Genomic DNA, 17314 nt, shown 5'->3' with positions numbered 1-17314 from the left:
AAGATGGACGCAGGGATAATGTTTCCTCTGGCGGTGGTGCATATAACCAGGATCCTCAGTCTCTAAATAAGGGGTAGACCAATCGGAAATGAGATGAGAAGAAATTTTTTCATCCATTGGAATTTTCTACCCAAAAGGGCTGCAGAGACCCGGTTGCAGAGTTACAGAAATTAATATATTATTGAACATAAAGGGAATCAGATATCAATCAGTGCTGAGTTAAGAGATCATCCATGATCACAGTGAATCATGGAAAAGATGCTAGGGGCCAGATGACCTATACCTGCTTACATTTTTAACATTCTTGGTCAAAGGGAGGAAGTTTGCACAGGATACAAAATGAGACCATTTTGTCGGCAATGAGAAGGAACGATTTAGACTGCAGCCACATACAAATGATATGGTTATTTGGGTAGAAAAGTTGCAAACCAAGTTTAATCCACAGGTGTGCGGTAATGCATTTAGAGGTGTGCAACAAGACAAGGGAACGTACAATAAATGGGAGAATATCATCGAGGAACATAGGGATCTTTTCCAGTAGTTCTTAAAGTAACAGAACAAGTTTGATATGATGCTTTCTTTTATTAGCCAAGACACTGAATTTAACACGAGGGGTTATGCTCCAATGGAATACAGCACGAGTTGGATCACAGGTCAAGCAATGAATAAACTTCTCATCTACAATTTATAGCAAAGTTTTGATTATATTGGAGTGAGTGCATAGGTTTGTTGTCATTAATGGAAAATGTGAGCCATATGGAAAGATTGGACTGGTTCTGCTACTTGCTGTGGAATGGTGAAGGCTGAATGGAAACTTGACTGAAGTGAACAAAGTAACAAGAACGCAGTGAGAGTAATCAGAAAGGACTCATTTCCTTTGGTGGGGTTGGGGGGGGGGGTGGATTAGTAATCAAACAGCTTAGATTTAAAGTAACCGCTCAAATGGTTAGTGGCGAGATGGGCCATAATTTTTTTATCCAGTGTGTGAGGGGCATGAGGAACTCACTGCCTGAAATAACGTTAAAAGCAGATTCCTCAAATTTAAAAAGTACTTGAATATGCACAAAAACCTAATGGCCTCTTAAATTTACCATCAGTCCATGAAAATGTCTATGTTAACAACTTACGCTAACATTATAAGGAATGCTTCCTTCAGTCCAAAATCTTTCACCCTCACTGGGTAGGAATATTACCTTGTCAACCTCCTCCACTGTCACAGATTAATTCTATTTTATGAATATTGTTCCTAATCCCACCTTCCAACCAGAATGACACAGCCTTTGCTGTATATTTCTCCTCTGATGTTGACAATACAGCCCTTACAAATTTCTATAAGAGGTATCCATCTTATAGACACTCTGACTAATTCTTCCAAATGAAACCCATTGAATGCAAATCAGTTCCAGAAACATTATTTGGACCTGGCAGAGGGAATTCTCCTTGTATTTGAGGTCTTAATGAATACAGAAGTCTTAAATGAATACTTCCCATCTGTAGAATACTTCTCGCTCAGGCCAAGAAAGCACATGTCAGGTATAAGCAGACGGAGTCAAGCAAATCCCTTGTGTATAAGGAACGTAGGAATACACTTAAAAAAAAGAGGACATGAGATATCCTTCGCAGATAAGGTAAAGGAGGATCCCAAGAGATTCTATTTGTCCATTAAGAGCAAAAGAGTAATTGGTAAGAGAATAGATCTCATTAAGGGTCAGTGCGGTCATCTTTGTGTGGAGCACGGGAGATGGGCAATGTCTCAAATGAATACTACTTATCTGCATTTACCATTTAGATGGTCATGGAAGCTGGGGAGTTCAGGAAAATGAACAGTGATTTCCTGATCAATATTTTGAAAGAGGAGGTGTTGGCAGTCTTGAGGTGCATAAAGGTGGACAAATCCCCAAGGCATGACCAAGTGTATGGTAGGACATGGTGGGAAGCAAGGGAAGAAACTGCTGGAGCCCTGGCAGAGATTTTTGTACCTTCCTTGGACTGGAAGGCTGGAAAGTGGCTGAAGCTGTGCCTTTATTTAGGAAGCAAGGACAAGCTAGTGAGCCGAACATCAGTGGTGGGAAGGTTACTGGAAAGGATTCTGAAGGACAGGATCTATCAACATTTGGAAAGGAAAGGACTGATTAGGGATAGTCAGCTCAGCTTTGTGCGTTGGAAACTGTGTCTCACTAATCTGATTGAGTTTTTTTTGAAGAGCTGACTTCGGGGACAGGGCAGTGGACGTTGTCTACTTGGACTTTACTAAGGCCTTTGACAATATCCCATACGGTAGGCTGGTCCAGAAGATGAGATCACATAGGATACAGAGTGAGCAAACCAACAGAATACAAAATTGGCTTGGTGGAAGAAATCAGAGGGTGATAGTGGAGGGTTGATTTTCAGATGGGAGGCCTGTGACCAGTGGTATATCACAGGAATCAGTGCCTGTCCCCTGTTGTTTATCATATATATTAATGATTTGGATGAGAATGTAGGTGGGATTTTTAGTAAGTTTGCAGAAAACACCAAAATTGCTGGTGTGCTGGACAGTGAAGTAGAATGTCTGAGGTTACAACAGGAACTAGATCAACTGGGAAAGTGGACAAAGGAACAGCAGATGGAATTTAACTCAGACAAGTGTGAAATGTTACATTTTGGGAAGTTAAACCAGGGCAGGACATACACAGTGAATGACAGGGCTCTGGTGAGTTATGCAAAACAAAGAGAGCTGGGCGTACAAATACTCAGTTCCCTGGAAATGGGAACACAGGCAGAAAGGGCGGTGAAGGTGGTACTTGCCTTCATCAGACAGGGCATTAAGTAGAAGAATTGGGATGTCATGTTACAGCTGTGTAGGACATTGGTGAGAATGCACCTGGAACACTGTGCGTAGTTCTGGTCACCATACTATAGGAAGGATGTGATCAGATTACCAAGGATGCAGGAAAGTTTCACAAGGATGTTGCCGGGACTGGAGGGCTTAAGTTATAAGGAGAGCGTAGATAGCCTGGGACTGTTTTCCTAGGAGGCTGAGGGGTGACCTTATTGACGTTTATAAAATCATGAGTGGCATAGATAAGGTGAATGGTCACAGTCTTTTTTCCCCCAAGGTAGGCGAGTTTAAAACTGGAGGGCATAGATTTAAGGTGAGAGGAAAGATTTAAAAGGGACCTGAGGGACAGGTTTTTCCATACAGGGGGTGCTGGATGTCTGGAACAAGTTGCCAGAGGAAGTGGTAGAAGTGGTCACAATTACAATGTTTAAAAAGACATCTGGACAGGTTCACGGATAGGAAAATTTAGAGGGATATGGGTCAAATGCAAGTAAATGGGACTAGTTCAGGAAGGCACCTTGGTCAGCATGGACGAGTTGGGGCGAAGGGCTGCTTCTGTGCTGTAGGACTCCATGCGTTCACCAAGGGGAAAAAAAATACATGGCAGATGGAGAGGGATGGTGATATTCTAGAGCATGCTAGCATTAAGAAGCAAATAAAGGTGGACAAATAAATCCCCAGGGCCTGATGACATACAATTCAGGCTGCTATGGGAAGTGAGGAAGAAGATTGCTGGGGCCTTATCAAGGGCAGCAGGGATCAACCAGGTAACTACAGGTCAGTGAGTCTTACATCAGTGTTAGAGAAATTATTTGAAACAATTCTAAGCAGCAGGATGTATTTACACCTGGCAAAGGAGGAATTGATTAGGGATAGTCAGTAGCTCTGTTTGTGGGGAAATCCTGTCTAACTAACCTGATTGAATGTTTTGAATAAATAAGTATATTGATGAGGGAGATGTGGTAGATGTTGTCTACTTGAACCTTAACAAGGCCTTTGTCAAGGTCCCACATGGAAGGCTGGGCCACAGGGTAAGAATCCATGGGACCCACGAAAAGTTTGCAAATTGATTCAAAACTGGCTTGGTAAAAGGAGGCAGATGCTGCTGGTGGAAGGTTGCTCTTCTGATTGGAAGGCGGTGACCAGTAGTGTACCACAAGGGTTGGTGCTGGGACCTTTAAAATTTGTGAGTATATATAAATGACTTGGATATTAATATAGGAATCATGATTAGTATGTTTGTAGGTGACAAACATTTATGCTGTTGCAGTTAGCGAGGAGGATTGTCTAATGATACGAGCTTCATATTGGTCAGCTGGAAAACTCGGGAGAGCAATGACAGATGGAACTTAATCCTGACAAGTACAAAGTGATGCATTTTGGAATATTAAACAAGGATGGGATATAGACGGCAAATGGTATGGTCCTCAGGAGTATTGACAAACAGGGGGAACTTAGAGTACACCCATAGATCTCTCAAATTGGCAGCACAGATAGGTAGATGCTGAAGTTCATTAACCAGGGCAAAGAGTATGAAAGCATGGATGTGATGTTACAACTTTGGTTAAAATCGGAATCAAATTTATTATCACTAATGTGATGTGAAATTTGTTGATTTGTGGCAACAGTATGTTGCAAAGACATAAAAATCTATAAATAACAAAAACAAATAATGCACAAAAAAAAGGAATAATGAAGAAGTGTTCATGGATCATTCAAAAATCGGATGGCAGAGGGGAAGAAGCTGTTCCTGAATCATTGAGTGTGGGTCTGCAGGCTCCTTTACGTCCTCCCTGATGGTAGTAATGAGAAGAGCGCATGTCCTGGATGGGGAGGTTCCTTAATGATGGATGCCGCCTCCCTGAGGTGCCGTCTCTTGAAGACGTCCTCAACGTGGGGAGAGTTGTGTCCATGCTGGAGCTGGCTGAGTCTAACTCTCTGCAGCCAATTGCAATCTTGTGCATTGGCACCTCCATACCAGGCTGTGATGCAACCAGTCAGAATGCTCTCCACCATGCTTCCACGGAGATTTGTAAGAGAGTTTTTGGTGACATACCAAATCTCCTCAAACTCCTAACGAAGTAGACCTGCTGCCATGCCTTCTTAGTGATTGCATCAATGTGTTGGGCCCAGGACAGATCCTCTGATATGTTGACATCCAGGAAATTGAAACTGCTCACCCTTTCCACTGCTGACCCCTCAATGAAGACTGGTGTGTGTTCTCACGACTTTACCTTCCTGAAGTCCACAATCAGTTTCTTGGTCTTGCTGACGTTGAGTGCTAGGTTGTTGTTGTGACACCAATCTATCTCACACCTGTAGGCCTCGTTATCACCATCTGAGATTCTACCAACAACAGTGGTGTCATCGGCAAATTTATAGAAGGTGTTTGAGATGTACTTAGCCACACAGTCTTGAGTGTGGAGTACAGCAGTGGGCTAAGCACACATCCTTGAGGTGAGCCTGTGTTGATAGTCAGTGAGAAGGAGGTATTATTGCCGATCTGCACTGACTGTAGTCTCCCAATAAGGAAGTCAAGGATTCAGTTGCAGAGAGAGGTACAAAGGCCTAGGTTTTGAAGCTTGGTTATAAATACTGATGGAACACCAAGCTTTAATCGATAAACAGTAGCCTGATGTATGTCTTGCTGTTGTCTAGGTGCTCCAAAGCAGAGTGGAGAGCCAGTGAGGTTGAGTCTGCTGTTGACCTGTTGTGGCAGTAGGCGAATTGCAGTGGGTCCAGGTCCTTGCTCAGGTAGGAGTTAATTCTAGCCATGACCAACCTCTCAATTCACTTCATCACAGTAGATGTGAGTGCTACAGGGCGATTGTCATCAAGGCAGCTCACCCTGCTCTTTGAGCATTGGAATGATTGCTGCTCCTTTGAAGCAGGTGGGAATCACCAACTGCAGCAGAGAGAGGTTGAAGATGTTCTTGAACACTCAAGCCAGTTGATCGGCACAGGTTTTCAGTACATGGCCAGATACACCATCAGGTCCTGACACATTGTGAAGGTTCACCCTCTTGAAGGATGTTTGGACATCGCCCTCTGAGACAGAGATCACAGGGTCATCAGATGCTGTGGGGATTCACACAGGTGTAGTGTTATTCTCCCTTTCAAAGTGTACATAGAAGGTGTTGAGCTCGTTGGGGAGCAACGCATCATTGCCATTTATGCTGTTAGGTTTCACCTTATGGGAAGTAATGGCATGTACAGTAAACCCTACCATAGCTATTGTGCATCCAATTGTGTCTCTAACTTCACATGGAATTGCCTTTTCGCTCTCACGATGGCCTTCCATAGGGCATACCTGGAGTTCTTGTAGGATTCTGGATTGCCGGTCTTGAATGCCACAGATCTAGCCCTCAGCAGACTGAGAATCTCTTGGTTTATCCAGGGCTTCTGGTTTGGAAAAACTTGCTATGGTTAGGCCACAACTGAAGTACTGTGTGCACAGTTCTGGTTGTCACACTATAGGAAGGATGTGATGTGATTGCTCTAGAAGGAGTGCAGAGGAGATTCACCAGGATGTTCCTTGGATTGGAACATTTCAGTTATAAGGAGAAATTGGATAAGGAGATTTTGTTTTCCCTGGAGGGGAGAAGGCTGAAGGACAGCCAGATAGAGATGCACAAAATTATGAGGCGGATAGATTTTAAGAATCCTTCTCCCCCATGGTGCGGGTGTCTAAAAATTAGAGGATAAAAATGTATAAGGTGAGAGACAGGAGGTTTAGAGGGGATCTGAGGGCAATTTTCCCCACACACAGAATCTGGAACACAATGCCCGAGGTGGTGGTGAAGGCAGGAACTCACACACCTTCCTACAAAAAAGATTGGCAGAACCTTTTGCCCCAGACCAAGAACACCAAGAACTAGAGGACACAGGTTTAAGGTGAGAGCAGGGAAATTTAAAGGAGATCTCAGGGGTATGTTTTTCCCCAACACCAAGGGTGATGGTTATCTGGAACAAGCTGCCAGAGGAGGTGGTGGCAGATACGATTACAATGTCTGAAAGGCATTTGGAAGGTAGTTGATTAAGAAAGGTTCAGAGGGATGTGGGACTAATGCAGGCAACTGGGTTGAGCAAATAGGCATTACGGTCGGCTTTAATGAAACAGGTCAAAAGGGCCAGGTTCTGTACTGTCTATGAACATCTAAGTATCTACACAAGTATTTGAATTGCCAAGGAAAAGACTACAGACCAAAAGCAGGTAAATGGGACAAGTATAAATAAAGATAATGCATGGACATGGTAGCCTGAAGGGCCTGTTTCTGTGCTGTACAACTCCGTAACTCTTCCATTGATTTCAATGTAGAACAGTTGCAAGTATTAAGGTAAATATTTGTCTTTTATGCGAGTGTATGTATAACATTTAAAATGTTGCCCATTTAGGCAAGTTAATTGTAATCTTTAAAATGTCAAATATTGCAAGTTTGATTAACATTTTAATGCTTTTTTTTTTCGTAACATGTTTCTGAATACTTGAAAGACTTGATAGCCAGCATTATTGGTGGGCTTGGCTTAGCTGTCAAGACTTTGTTTTTCAGCAATTTGATAGGCAAGCTTTTTCTGGCCCCACCAACTTTAATGGGGGGGGGGGGGGGGGGGGGGGAGGGATTAAAATGAAATTTACACCTACAAGGCCAGGTTGTGGCACTAAGCCTCTGCAGAGCAGCTGACCAGCATTTTACAGTTAAGTTTGACTGGGGGAACCACAGAAGTGTAATCTCTTTTTGTGGGTCAGCTGCTGCAGCTGCAAGTTCTGTGCCACTGGGAACTCAAAACAAAATAATGACAAAGCTGGGTTCAAATCTCAGGCAGCAGTGAACTATCAAAAGCTGGGATCCACAGTGGAATCTAATGCTGAAATTACACAGTTACAATAGGTGAATTTGACTTGCTCCTTCTACAAGAGATCGTATCAACCATAGAAAAAAAACATTAAAAATGTACTAATAGCAAATTACTGTAACTCACTTTGAACAATAAAATGTTTTAGTTGTTTTAAGTACTCTCAGTATTTACTGAGAAAATATTTTCAAAACAGACACTTCAGTTGAGTAAACATCCTCAAAGCAAGTTATGAATTTTTAATTGTAGTTTCAACAACAGAAGTAATTTGAACATCTAGTTCAGGAAAATACCTCTCTAGTTTTAGAAATAAACAATTTACTCAAATGTCATGAAAAGATTGTCAACAAACTCAAAACTTTGTCAGTATTGAAATTTTCAGTAAATGCACAAATTTCATTCCACATTCATGAGTTCGTGCCAGATAATTGTGTATATTCCTCACTTTGAAACTAAAACTCAAAGTTTCAACATACAAAGCATTCTGGACATTTTTTTGTTAAAAAAATCCCCCAATCATAAGTTAATTCATCACAGGTTTTGATATCAAAACCCCTCATTCCATTTGATTATACAATGCCTTCAGTAGTTCGAGCAAGAAATTTGGTAACTATGCTAAAAGCTCACAGGGGAGGTATTCTAATACTGTGACAAGGGAATGCAAGAATGGAACAATTAACATCCTAGCTCTCCTTGTGCCTTTGAATCTAATCAGATATTCAATAAGAAAATATAGGAAAGTGATTGTTAGCTGCAAAGGACAAATAAATTTTCCTTATGTTTATACAGATTAGAGATATTATAGTTTAACAATGATATATTCTTAGAGATCCTTCCTTTGGTTTTAAAGGATCTTTCCCAATAGTTCAGGTACAAAACAAAGGAATGCAATGCCACATCTTGTGAAATAAGCATCCAAGTGTGCAACAATAAATCCCAAGTTTGAGTGCTTAAAACTTAACTGCTTTGAAGCAGCTGTCATATCATCATAATCATTAGAAAACTCTAGTGCTACTTTCTAGAAATACTAATACATTAATACATTTGAAAGATAATTGGAAATGGTTGTGCATGTTTAAACAACTGACAACTTATCGGCATTTCCACACATGCCATGAAGCCATTAGTCTTCTACTGGGCAACAATCTTTTCAGCATCTCCAAGACTACAACCTGAATGCATGCCATTTCCTTCCCTCCCCCACCAGGATTCTCTCATACCTCACACTGCATTTCTACATCAGTAGATTCTTGGAGCTGATGCTCTGCAACAGTGCACAACTCTACACAAGCTTCACCCAAGGTGGGGGTGGGGGAAAGAAGAATTAAATCTGAAAGCCAATTACCTCACATTGAATATACCTTTTTATTAAAGATGGACAAGAATCATCTCCATGCATGGCAGAAGCACACGTTCAACCTGGCATTTTCCACTAACTATCATGGTCCATGTTCATACATTGAGTCATTAGTGAGCCTCATGGCTTGTTATCTTCCCTCTGAGAATTCATTGAACTACTGTAAGGCTCCTCTGGTTGATTAATAGACTGACATGCTTCTTCCACGGCCAAAAGCCTCTTGAAGAAATGAAATATAGTACATTATTTCAGTAGCAATTGATTGGCTGCTGGAACTGACAGAATCTGCAGGACCACAACTGCAGTGAGCCAAGCACAGAGCCAACTCAGTGGGAAAGGAATACAATATGAAAAAGCTGGGGGATGGGATTAAGAGAAAATAAAGTAGCACACGTAATATATTTAACTGGTACTGAAGATTGTTTTGAATATTAATGCATGCAGGACACATTAAAAAGTATGGTTTGCATTGAACATATTATTAAAAATGATACAACCTAACTATTGTCACAATTGTTGAGCCTGCCAGGTTCTGCATTTACATGTAAAGCAAATTCCACTCCCTGGTGTTTTTTTATGGTAGGTCCAATAAAGGACCAGTGATTGGAATGCTCTCCCACATCAAACACAGTAAAGTATACAAGTACTGACTCGTCCTACCTCGCCAACTTAGGCTTGTTCTACTTGAATTTTATGAAGGCAAACCTTTCTGATGACACCAATACATATTCACACTTAATAAATCTTCAAAACAAAATTACAATATCCTCTCAACACACACAATGATCCATATTAAAATGTTAAGTCTGAATTTTGAAATTTTACGATCATAAAATATATTTTAAAATCATCTAATAGGACAGACATTTTGACTGTACTCCCTAATCATTCCTATAATAAATCCCGCACTAATTATTGATAGAAATGGGCTTGTATACTACATAGTACCTACCCCTGGCAGAGAGCTTTTTGGTATTAATGATTTTGGCAGCATACTCCTGTCCCGTCGAGATTTTCATGCATCGCCTCACCACCGAGAATGCTCCCCTGAAAGCAACAATCAGATATATTCAGACATTATGTACAAAAATGGTATAGGTAAACAACTAAGCTTCACCAACTTGTAACACTGCTTCACTGCGGCTGACACGCAAAGGCGAACATAAAATGAACAGAAATAATTAAACGCACTGGAAACGATCAACGTTTCCGCCACACGAAAGCCAAACATTTTAAGATTTCCAACGCAATACATATTACAATGTTTTCTGATTTACAAGAACATTTTCGCACTAGATCCGATGTGCAAAGGACAAAACTACAGCGCATATTTTGCTAAATTCTGTGCCTGTAACTAATAGTCAATAAAATTGCAGACAGAATGAGACTGCACTTCACTGAAACATTGCGAACCTCCGCTCGAGCACTCATGCTTATCGCAAATCAAGCACGCCTGAAATCCAACCATATTATTCATTTAGAGACAAACATAAATCAGCCAGATTTGCTGCCGTACTTTCCAAGTTCCTCGAAGAGCTGGTATTCATCCGTGAACCTGGTGCAGGTTGTAGTCGAAGCCATAACGACGGCGGTGGCTGCTGTCTCCGGTGTTCAAGCTGCTCGCCGATCCCCCGCACGGTGGACACCACCTGGCCGGGGCAACGCTGGCTCCAAGAGTGGACAACCCCCGCCTTCCTTCCGATCCCTGCTTGTCCCTGCGCCGAGACAAGGCTTGGAGACGCTTCTCCCTGAACGCAGTCCCTCGCTGGTCTAGCGGCAACGAGTGAGTGAGTGAGTGAGCGGAGCTCGCAGCAGCTTCCCCGACTGTCCTGTCACCTCGCAAACCAACACACGCCCTCCTTTCTCCTCATGCACGGTTTCTGAGCTCGCTGTCTCGCCTGTGTGACCTACTCCCCCACTCCGATCGCTTTCTTTCCCCTCAGGTAGGGAGGATGGGACCAACAGCTCGCAGTCACCTGCTCCGACCCCACTCAGCCCTCTCGCTACCCAGGCAAATGAGAAGCTGAAGCCCGGCTCAGCGCTTCCAACATCTCGCGATATATTTCACCAAAACAGCCGAGCCGGATTGCTACTGGCTGCGGCGGGAGGAGGGGGGGGGGAGGGCGAGTGACGTCAAAGGCCGACCAGGGCAAAACTTGGGCTGCACATTGAGTAGAGGAATCATGAATCCAAGGCACGCGTCGAATCTGTGCCTGGAGCCTGGTCAAAACATTAATGGCGAGGCGGCGGTACACGGAACCCTTGTGCAAAGATATCGTAACACTGCACAGCCTGCGGTTGCAGGGGCAATGAGGAGACTGATGTCCCGGGCTGCGAAAAGCGGTCCTCCTCTCCCGGCATCACTGACCATTGATTAATCAACACGCTTTATTTTGTCTGGACCATGGGTACATTCAAAATATGCCTCGAGCAACGTTTTTGTTTGATATTAGTCAATGAGAAACTTTGCCCGTTGAGACGAGCCGGGCGGATTGTGTCAGTCCGGCGCCCAGCGCTGCTTTTCCCGAAGCCCGTCCGGCTGTCAGCCGGCTGGGTGGACCGTGGACAATGATCTGCTTCTCCCCGTCCCCACCCCTCGGCCGAATGCTTGCTCCGATCCCGAGCCAAGTGCGGTCACCCCGGCCCTGCCGCAGTCTTCAGGGGCTTTGGTGGTGGTTTGCAGCAGGGACCACGCTGGAGGGATTGCGGGTTCAGGTGATGCCGGTGATAAACGCGTGCACCTTTTGAGTGTATATCGCACATCTTGTGGTTCCATTTTACTTCATTCGTTTAGGATCCCGGAGAGAGAAGAGTGGAATGTGTCCAAACGGTGTTTTACAATATAGAATGCAAGTGAGAGACGGCAGCCAATATCAAGAAGATTTACACAGAAGTCTGCGTTATACACGCAAGAAATTTCGCTAAACGCAAATAAAAATTGGTGGTTTTGTGAAGCACAGATCCTGGGGCTGACGGCGAGCCGGGCACCGGATCTGTCAGCTTTTTTTTTGTTTTCTTTCACACAGATCACGGTTCCCAAGTTTAATTCCTCATCCACGTTTGTTTACCCCGTCACAATCAGCGGATTTGTGTGGGTGGGGGCGGTGGTGCTATAGTGATCAATGTTAGGAATATTATGATAGAAAAAACATCGTCCGGGATTTAACTTCAGAATACAAGTCATTTCTAATATGAGGTGACACGACAGATGTTTTACGTAGTTTTTGTTCCAGATGAAAGTATGTTCGAAGATGTCAAAATAAATCAATAGCGACAAACTTTCCAAACCTCTTAATGGCAATGCTGCAGGATCGGCCATGGCTCAGTTGGAGACACATTTCCTTCTGCGTCAGATGGTTGCGGGTTCAATCTCTGCTTTTCAGTTCAAAATCTTTGGCCTGTGAGAGGACTGAGAGAGAGTTGCACTGTTAGAGATGCCATGTTTAAATTCATATGCTGAAGTGAAAGATAAAGATGAAATGGCTCTGTATGAAAGAAGTTGGGGAGGGTGGGGGTTCTCCTGGTTACCCAACCAATTTTTATACTTGAAATAACATCACTATACAGACTGTTTTGTCATTATGACATGACTTTTTCAGAACTGAGCTTTCACGAATTTATTGTCATAATGTAGTTCAAATGAATACACAGTATAATGCATAATTGGCTGCATTAATATTGCATTCTGCCCTCATTACCATTGGCAGGTTCTGCAAAGTGGGCAGTGTTGCTTTACTTAGGGGAATCAAACACTATTGCATCCTGTAGCAGAAATTTGGCAAGATCAGCTATTCCCAAACATGGGATGAAATGTTGGAACAAAGTGGGTGGTTGATGGTCAGTGCAGACTTTATGGGCCTAAGCACATGTTTCCATGTTGTATCTCTCTATAACTAATCAGTAGAGAATGCTGGTTTAGAAAAGAGCAGAGACTGCATTTATATGAAATTCAATGTCACTCATGCAAGAAATTTTGCTAAAATGCACAGAAAATGCCTAAAAAGCACAGATCCAGGGGAGTGGCTCTGACATCAAGCAAGGCACTGTCAACAATTTTAGTGCCCTGTTTCACACATAAGACAATATTTTTAGGTTTGATTCCTCATCTATGTTTGTGTATTCCTTCTCAATGATTGTGTTAGTGTGGCAGTCAGAAGGGGTTGCAACAGCATTGATGTATCAGGATGGGAGAAATTGTCCAGGGAGTTGACTTTGGATTACAAGATAATGATTGCTGCTGGATGTGCCAGCATTAGAGCACTGGGTGAGCCTCACACTGAGGTTAGACCGGATTCAAACAATGCACAGAAATAGGAAACAGAGTTGGCCACCAGGCCCCTCAAGCCTGTCCTGCCATTCAATATGATCATGGTTGATTTATGCTGGCCTCAACTCCTGTGCCAGTTCACCATAACCCTCAATTCCTCGATCTTTCAAATATTTATCTATCTCCACCTTAAACAGATCTAATGGTCTGGCCTCTAACATCTTCAGTGGCAGGGAATTCAGAGGTTCACTACACTCTAAGAGAAAAAAAATTCTACACACCTCAATTTTAAATAACCAGCCGCTTATTTTGTAGATCTATCCCCTTGTTTCTGATGCTCCCACTAGTGAGAACATCTCAGCATTTCCTAGCCTACCTCCTTATTTTCTCCTCGCCTTTTTTTTCTCTCTCCCCTTTTCCTCTCCTCCCCCCATGCCGACTGCCTCCATGTCTTTGACCCATCCCCTGGTGGATCTGCTCTCCCCTCCTCCTCTGCATCTGCCTGCTCTTACCTGCATCTACCTGTCACCACCTTGTGCCCACCCCACCTCCCCTCTTTTGTCCACCTATCACTGCTCTGTTTTTCCCTCCTATATATTGGGATTCCCCTTTTCCTATCTTCAGTCCTGAAGAATGGTCCTGACCCTAAACGTTTATTATTTGCTTTTCTCCACGGATGCTGCCTGACCTGCTGAGTTCATCCAGCATCTTGTTGTATTTTTCATCTCAGCATCTATCCTGTAAAGCTCCTTTAGGATCTGATATGACTTGGCATGGCTGAAGTTAGTGGTGTGTAAGGGAAAGAACTGAGGGGTATAAAACACAGAAGGTGATGATTACCTGGAATGAGCTTCCAGAGGAGGTGGTCGAGGCTGATACAATGACAATGGTTAAGAGGCATTTGGACAGATACTTGGATAGAAAAGGCATAGAGGGATATGGGTTTATTGCAGGCAAATAGGATTAACATAGATAGGCATCACAGTGAGCATGGATGAGGTGGGCTGTAAGGGCCCGTTTCTGTGTTGTACAATTCTATGATTCTATGTTTGAATAAGGTCACCCCTCATTCTAAATTCCAAGGAATACAGATCCAAATTGTCCATCACAACCCTCACGTTCCCAGGAATTAGCCTGGTAAATATCCTTTGGACTGCCTCCAATGTGACTATAATATGCCAGCTGGAGCCTCACCAACACCCTGTAAAACTGCAACAAAACCTTCCTATTTTAAAACTCCAACTCCTTTGCAATAAAAGTGAAAATGCCATTTGCCTCCTTAACTACTTGTTATACCTGTCTGCCAATTCTGTGAGTCATGCATTAGAACATCTAGATTTCAATAAACTTCTCTCATTTGGAGTCTCTCTTCATTTAGCTAATAATCTGCTTTTTGATTTCTCTTACCTTACACTTCCCCACATTAACCTCCAGTTTCCAAGTTCTCACCCAGTCATTCAATCTGTCTGTATCCCGTGGCAGAATCACAATATCCTTGTCACAACATGACCATCCTCCTATTTTTCTATCTTTGGCAAACTTGAAAACCTTATGTTTTGTTTGCCCCTGCAGATCATTAATGTAAACAGTAAACAACTCAAAGCAAAGAACCAGATACTGGGATACTCCATTGGTTACATCCCTCCAACCTGAAAAGGACCCATTTATTCCAACACTTTGTTTTCTATCCGATGACCAGTTTTCAATCCATCCTGACACACTTTCTCTGATATCTTGGGTTTTTAGTTTATACACCAATCTCTTATGTGGCAACTTGTCAAATGGCTTTAGTAAATACAGGTTCCCCTCCTTGCTCAAAGAATTTGAGCAAGTTTGTCAAATAGAATTTACCTTTCATTAAACCATGCTGATTCAGTTTAATTGCTACATGATTAGTTATTTCTTCTTTGATTATTGACCTTCAACAAAGGAAAACTTAGAAGTCAAAAAACAAACTTAATGCTTGGATTAAACAAATTACACAAAAACTTTTTGAAGCTGATTGCTAATATGTTGCTGATTTTCTAAATCAGTATGTATAACAAAGTGGCATTTCTCATGCAATAAATTCTAGACAGATTTAAAAAAAAAGGTTCTGTGCCCTGATGTAGGAAGGCAGTATTCCAATAAGGTCTTGTCACAAGAAATTTAATATAATTAAAATTTGCAGTAACTTTATAAGGACCAGTTTGCTGTTGAAAATGTTATAATTTAAATTGGATGAGAATGTACAAGGCATGATTAGTAAGTTTGCAGATGACACTAAAATGGGTGGTGTCGTTGACGGTGCAGATGGTTATCAGGATTTACTTGATCAGCTGGGTAAAGGGGGCAAATGAGTGGCAAATAGAGTTTAATTTGGATAAGTGTGAGGCGTTGCATTTTGGAAAGCCTAATCAGGGTAGGATATTCACAGTCAACAACAGGGCTCTGGGGAGTGTTGCAAAACAGAGGGATCTAGGAGTCCAAGTACATGGCTCCCTGAAAGTGACGTCACAGGTAGACAGGGTGATGAAGAAGGCTCTTGGCATGCTGCCCTTCATCAGTCAGGCATTGAGTATAGAAGTTGGGATGTTATATTTCAGTTGCACAAGACATTTGCAATATTGTGTTCAGTTTTGTTTACCCTGCTATAGGAAAGATGCCATTAAGCTAGAAAGAGGGCAAAGGAGAATAATGAGGATGTTGCCAGGACTTGAGGGACTATGTTGTGGAGAGACATTGAGCAGGTTGGGACTTTTTTCATTGGAGGATAGGAGATTGAGGAGTGATGTGTATTAAAGGTGTATTGAAGGTGATGTGTATTGAGGTGTATTAAATTATGATAGGGTCAATGCACAGTCCTTTTCCCAGGGTTGGAAAATCAAGAACTAGGGGGCATAGGTTTAAGGTGAGAGGGGAGAGATTTAATAGGAACCTGAGGGACAACTTTTTCACCCAGAAGGTTCTTCACTATTTGGAATGAGCTGCCAGAGGAAGTGGTTGAGGCAGGTACATGAACAACATTTAAAAGGTACTTAGACAGATACATGGATAGGAAAGGTTTAGGTGGATATGGGCCAAACACGGGCAACTGGGATTAGCTTGGATGGGATTCTTGGTCGGCATGGACCAGTAAGGCCAAAGGGGCTGTTTCCATGCTGTTTGACTCTATGACTCGAGATGAAAAGCATGAAACCAAAAACACTTATCCCATTAAACTCTGTTATGTACCAGCAACAAAAGAAACACACCAAGTCATGTATAAGTGTTAGAAACTATTTCATTAATAACTACTTATGATAATAAGAAAAATAAAAGTAAAAATGTTAGCATGTTAAAAGTAAAAATGTTAGATATTAAACATTAACCCCAAAAACTAAACTCGAAGTGTGTGTGTGGCAAATTCCCAAACTCCAAGTCCAGGAATAGTTCTCAAAGTTCAGTTCAGCAAGCCATAAGGTGAAACATGAGCAAAGGCTTTTGCAAAACCACCGTTGACTGAAGAGAAAATTTAGAGAGAGAATAGAGAGATTACGAAATCCAAATGTTCCACGACGGAATACTCCGAAGTATCTGCCACCACGAAAAGCATTCAAATCGTGGCCGTCCACACAAATACCTGTTTCCCACCACAGGTTAACAACAAAGTGGTCTCCACTGCTTTGTTCTGAAGTATCTGCCACCACGAAAAGCATTCAAATCGTGGCCGTCCACACAAATACCTGTTTCCCACCACAGGTTAACAACAAAGTGGTCTCCACTGCTTTGTTCTGAAGTATCTGCCACCCTGATAGGCATTCAAGACGTGGCCGTCCACACAAATACCTGTTTCCTTCTACAGGCTAACGACAAAGTGGACTCCACTGGATTATTCCAAAAATCCATACGTGGATTGTAGTGACAGACACAGTTATTGTTTTTCACCCATCGATACAGAGACCAGCAGACAGTGTCTCTCTCTCTCTCTTCTCCTTCTCTCTGACTCCGACTGAACCAAAACATCAGCACGTTGTTATCTCATGTTGTTGTCGTA

The 17314-nt window shown here is 42.4% G+C and overlaps 1 protein-coding gene across 24 annotated transcripts in view; it reads right to left on the bottom strand.

Annotated features, from left to right (window-relative positions):
- LOC127567064 (calcium/calmodulin-dependent protein kinase type II delta chain) overlaps positions 1 to 11081 on the bottom strand; it is a 362600-nt gene extending 351519 nt beyond the window's left edge. For 19 of the 24 annotated variants that reach the window (XM_052009742.1, XM_052009800.1, XM_052009765.1 and 16 more), the window contains exons 1-2: positions 10549 to 11081; positions 9985 to 10079 (exon numbers count right to left, since the gene is read on the bottom strand). In XM_052009742.1, the coding sequence (XP_051865702.1) occupies positions 9985 to 10079; positions 10549 to 10613 (160 nt within the window). In that variant the 5' untranslated portion in view covers positions 10614 to 11081. The remainder of the gene's footprint in view (positions 1 to 9984; positions 10080 to 10548) is intronic. The other 5 variants (XM_052009820.1, XM_052009867.1, XM_052009843.1 and 2 more) reach the window with 1 other exon arrangement.
- Positions 11082 to 17314: the final 6233 nt, after the last annotated feature.

The sequence above is a fragment of the Pristis pectinata genome, chromosome 2, assembly GCF_009764475.1.
Source record: "Pristis pectinata isolate sPriPec2 chromosome 2, sPriPec2.1.pri, whole genome shotgun sequence".
In the NCBI taxonomy this organism is placed as follows: Eukaryota; Metazoa; Chordata; class Chondrichthyes; order Rhinopristiformes; family Pristidae; genus Pristis; species Pristis pectinata.
The sequence above is the reverse complement of the archived record's forward strand: the minus strand, read 5'-3'. Positions and strand labels throughout refer to the sequence as shown.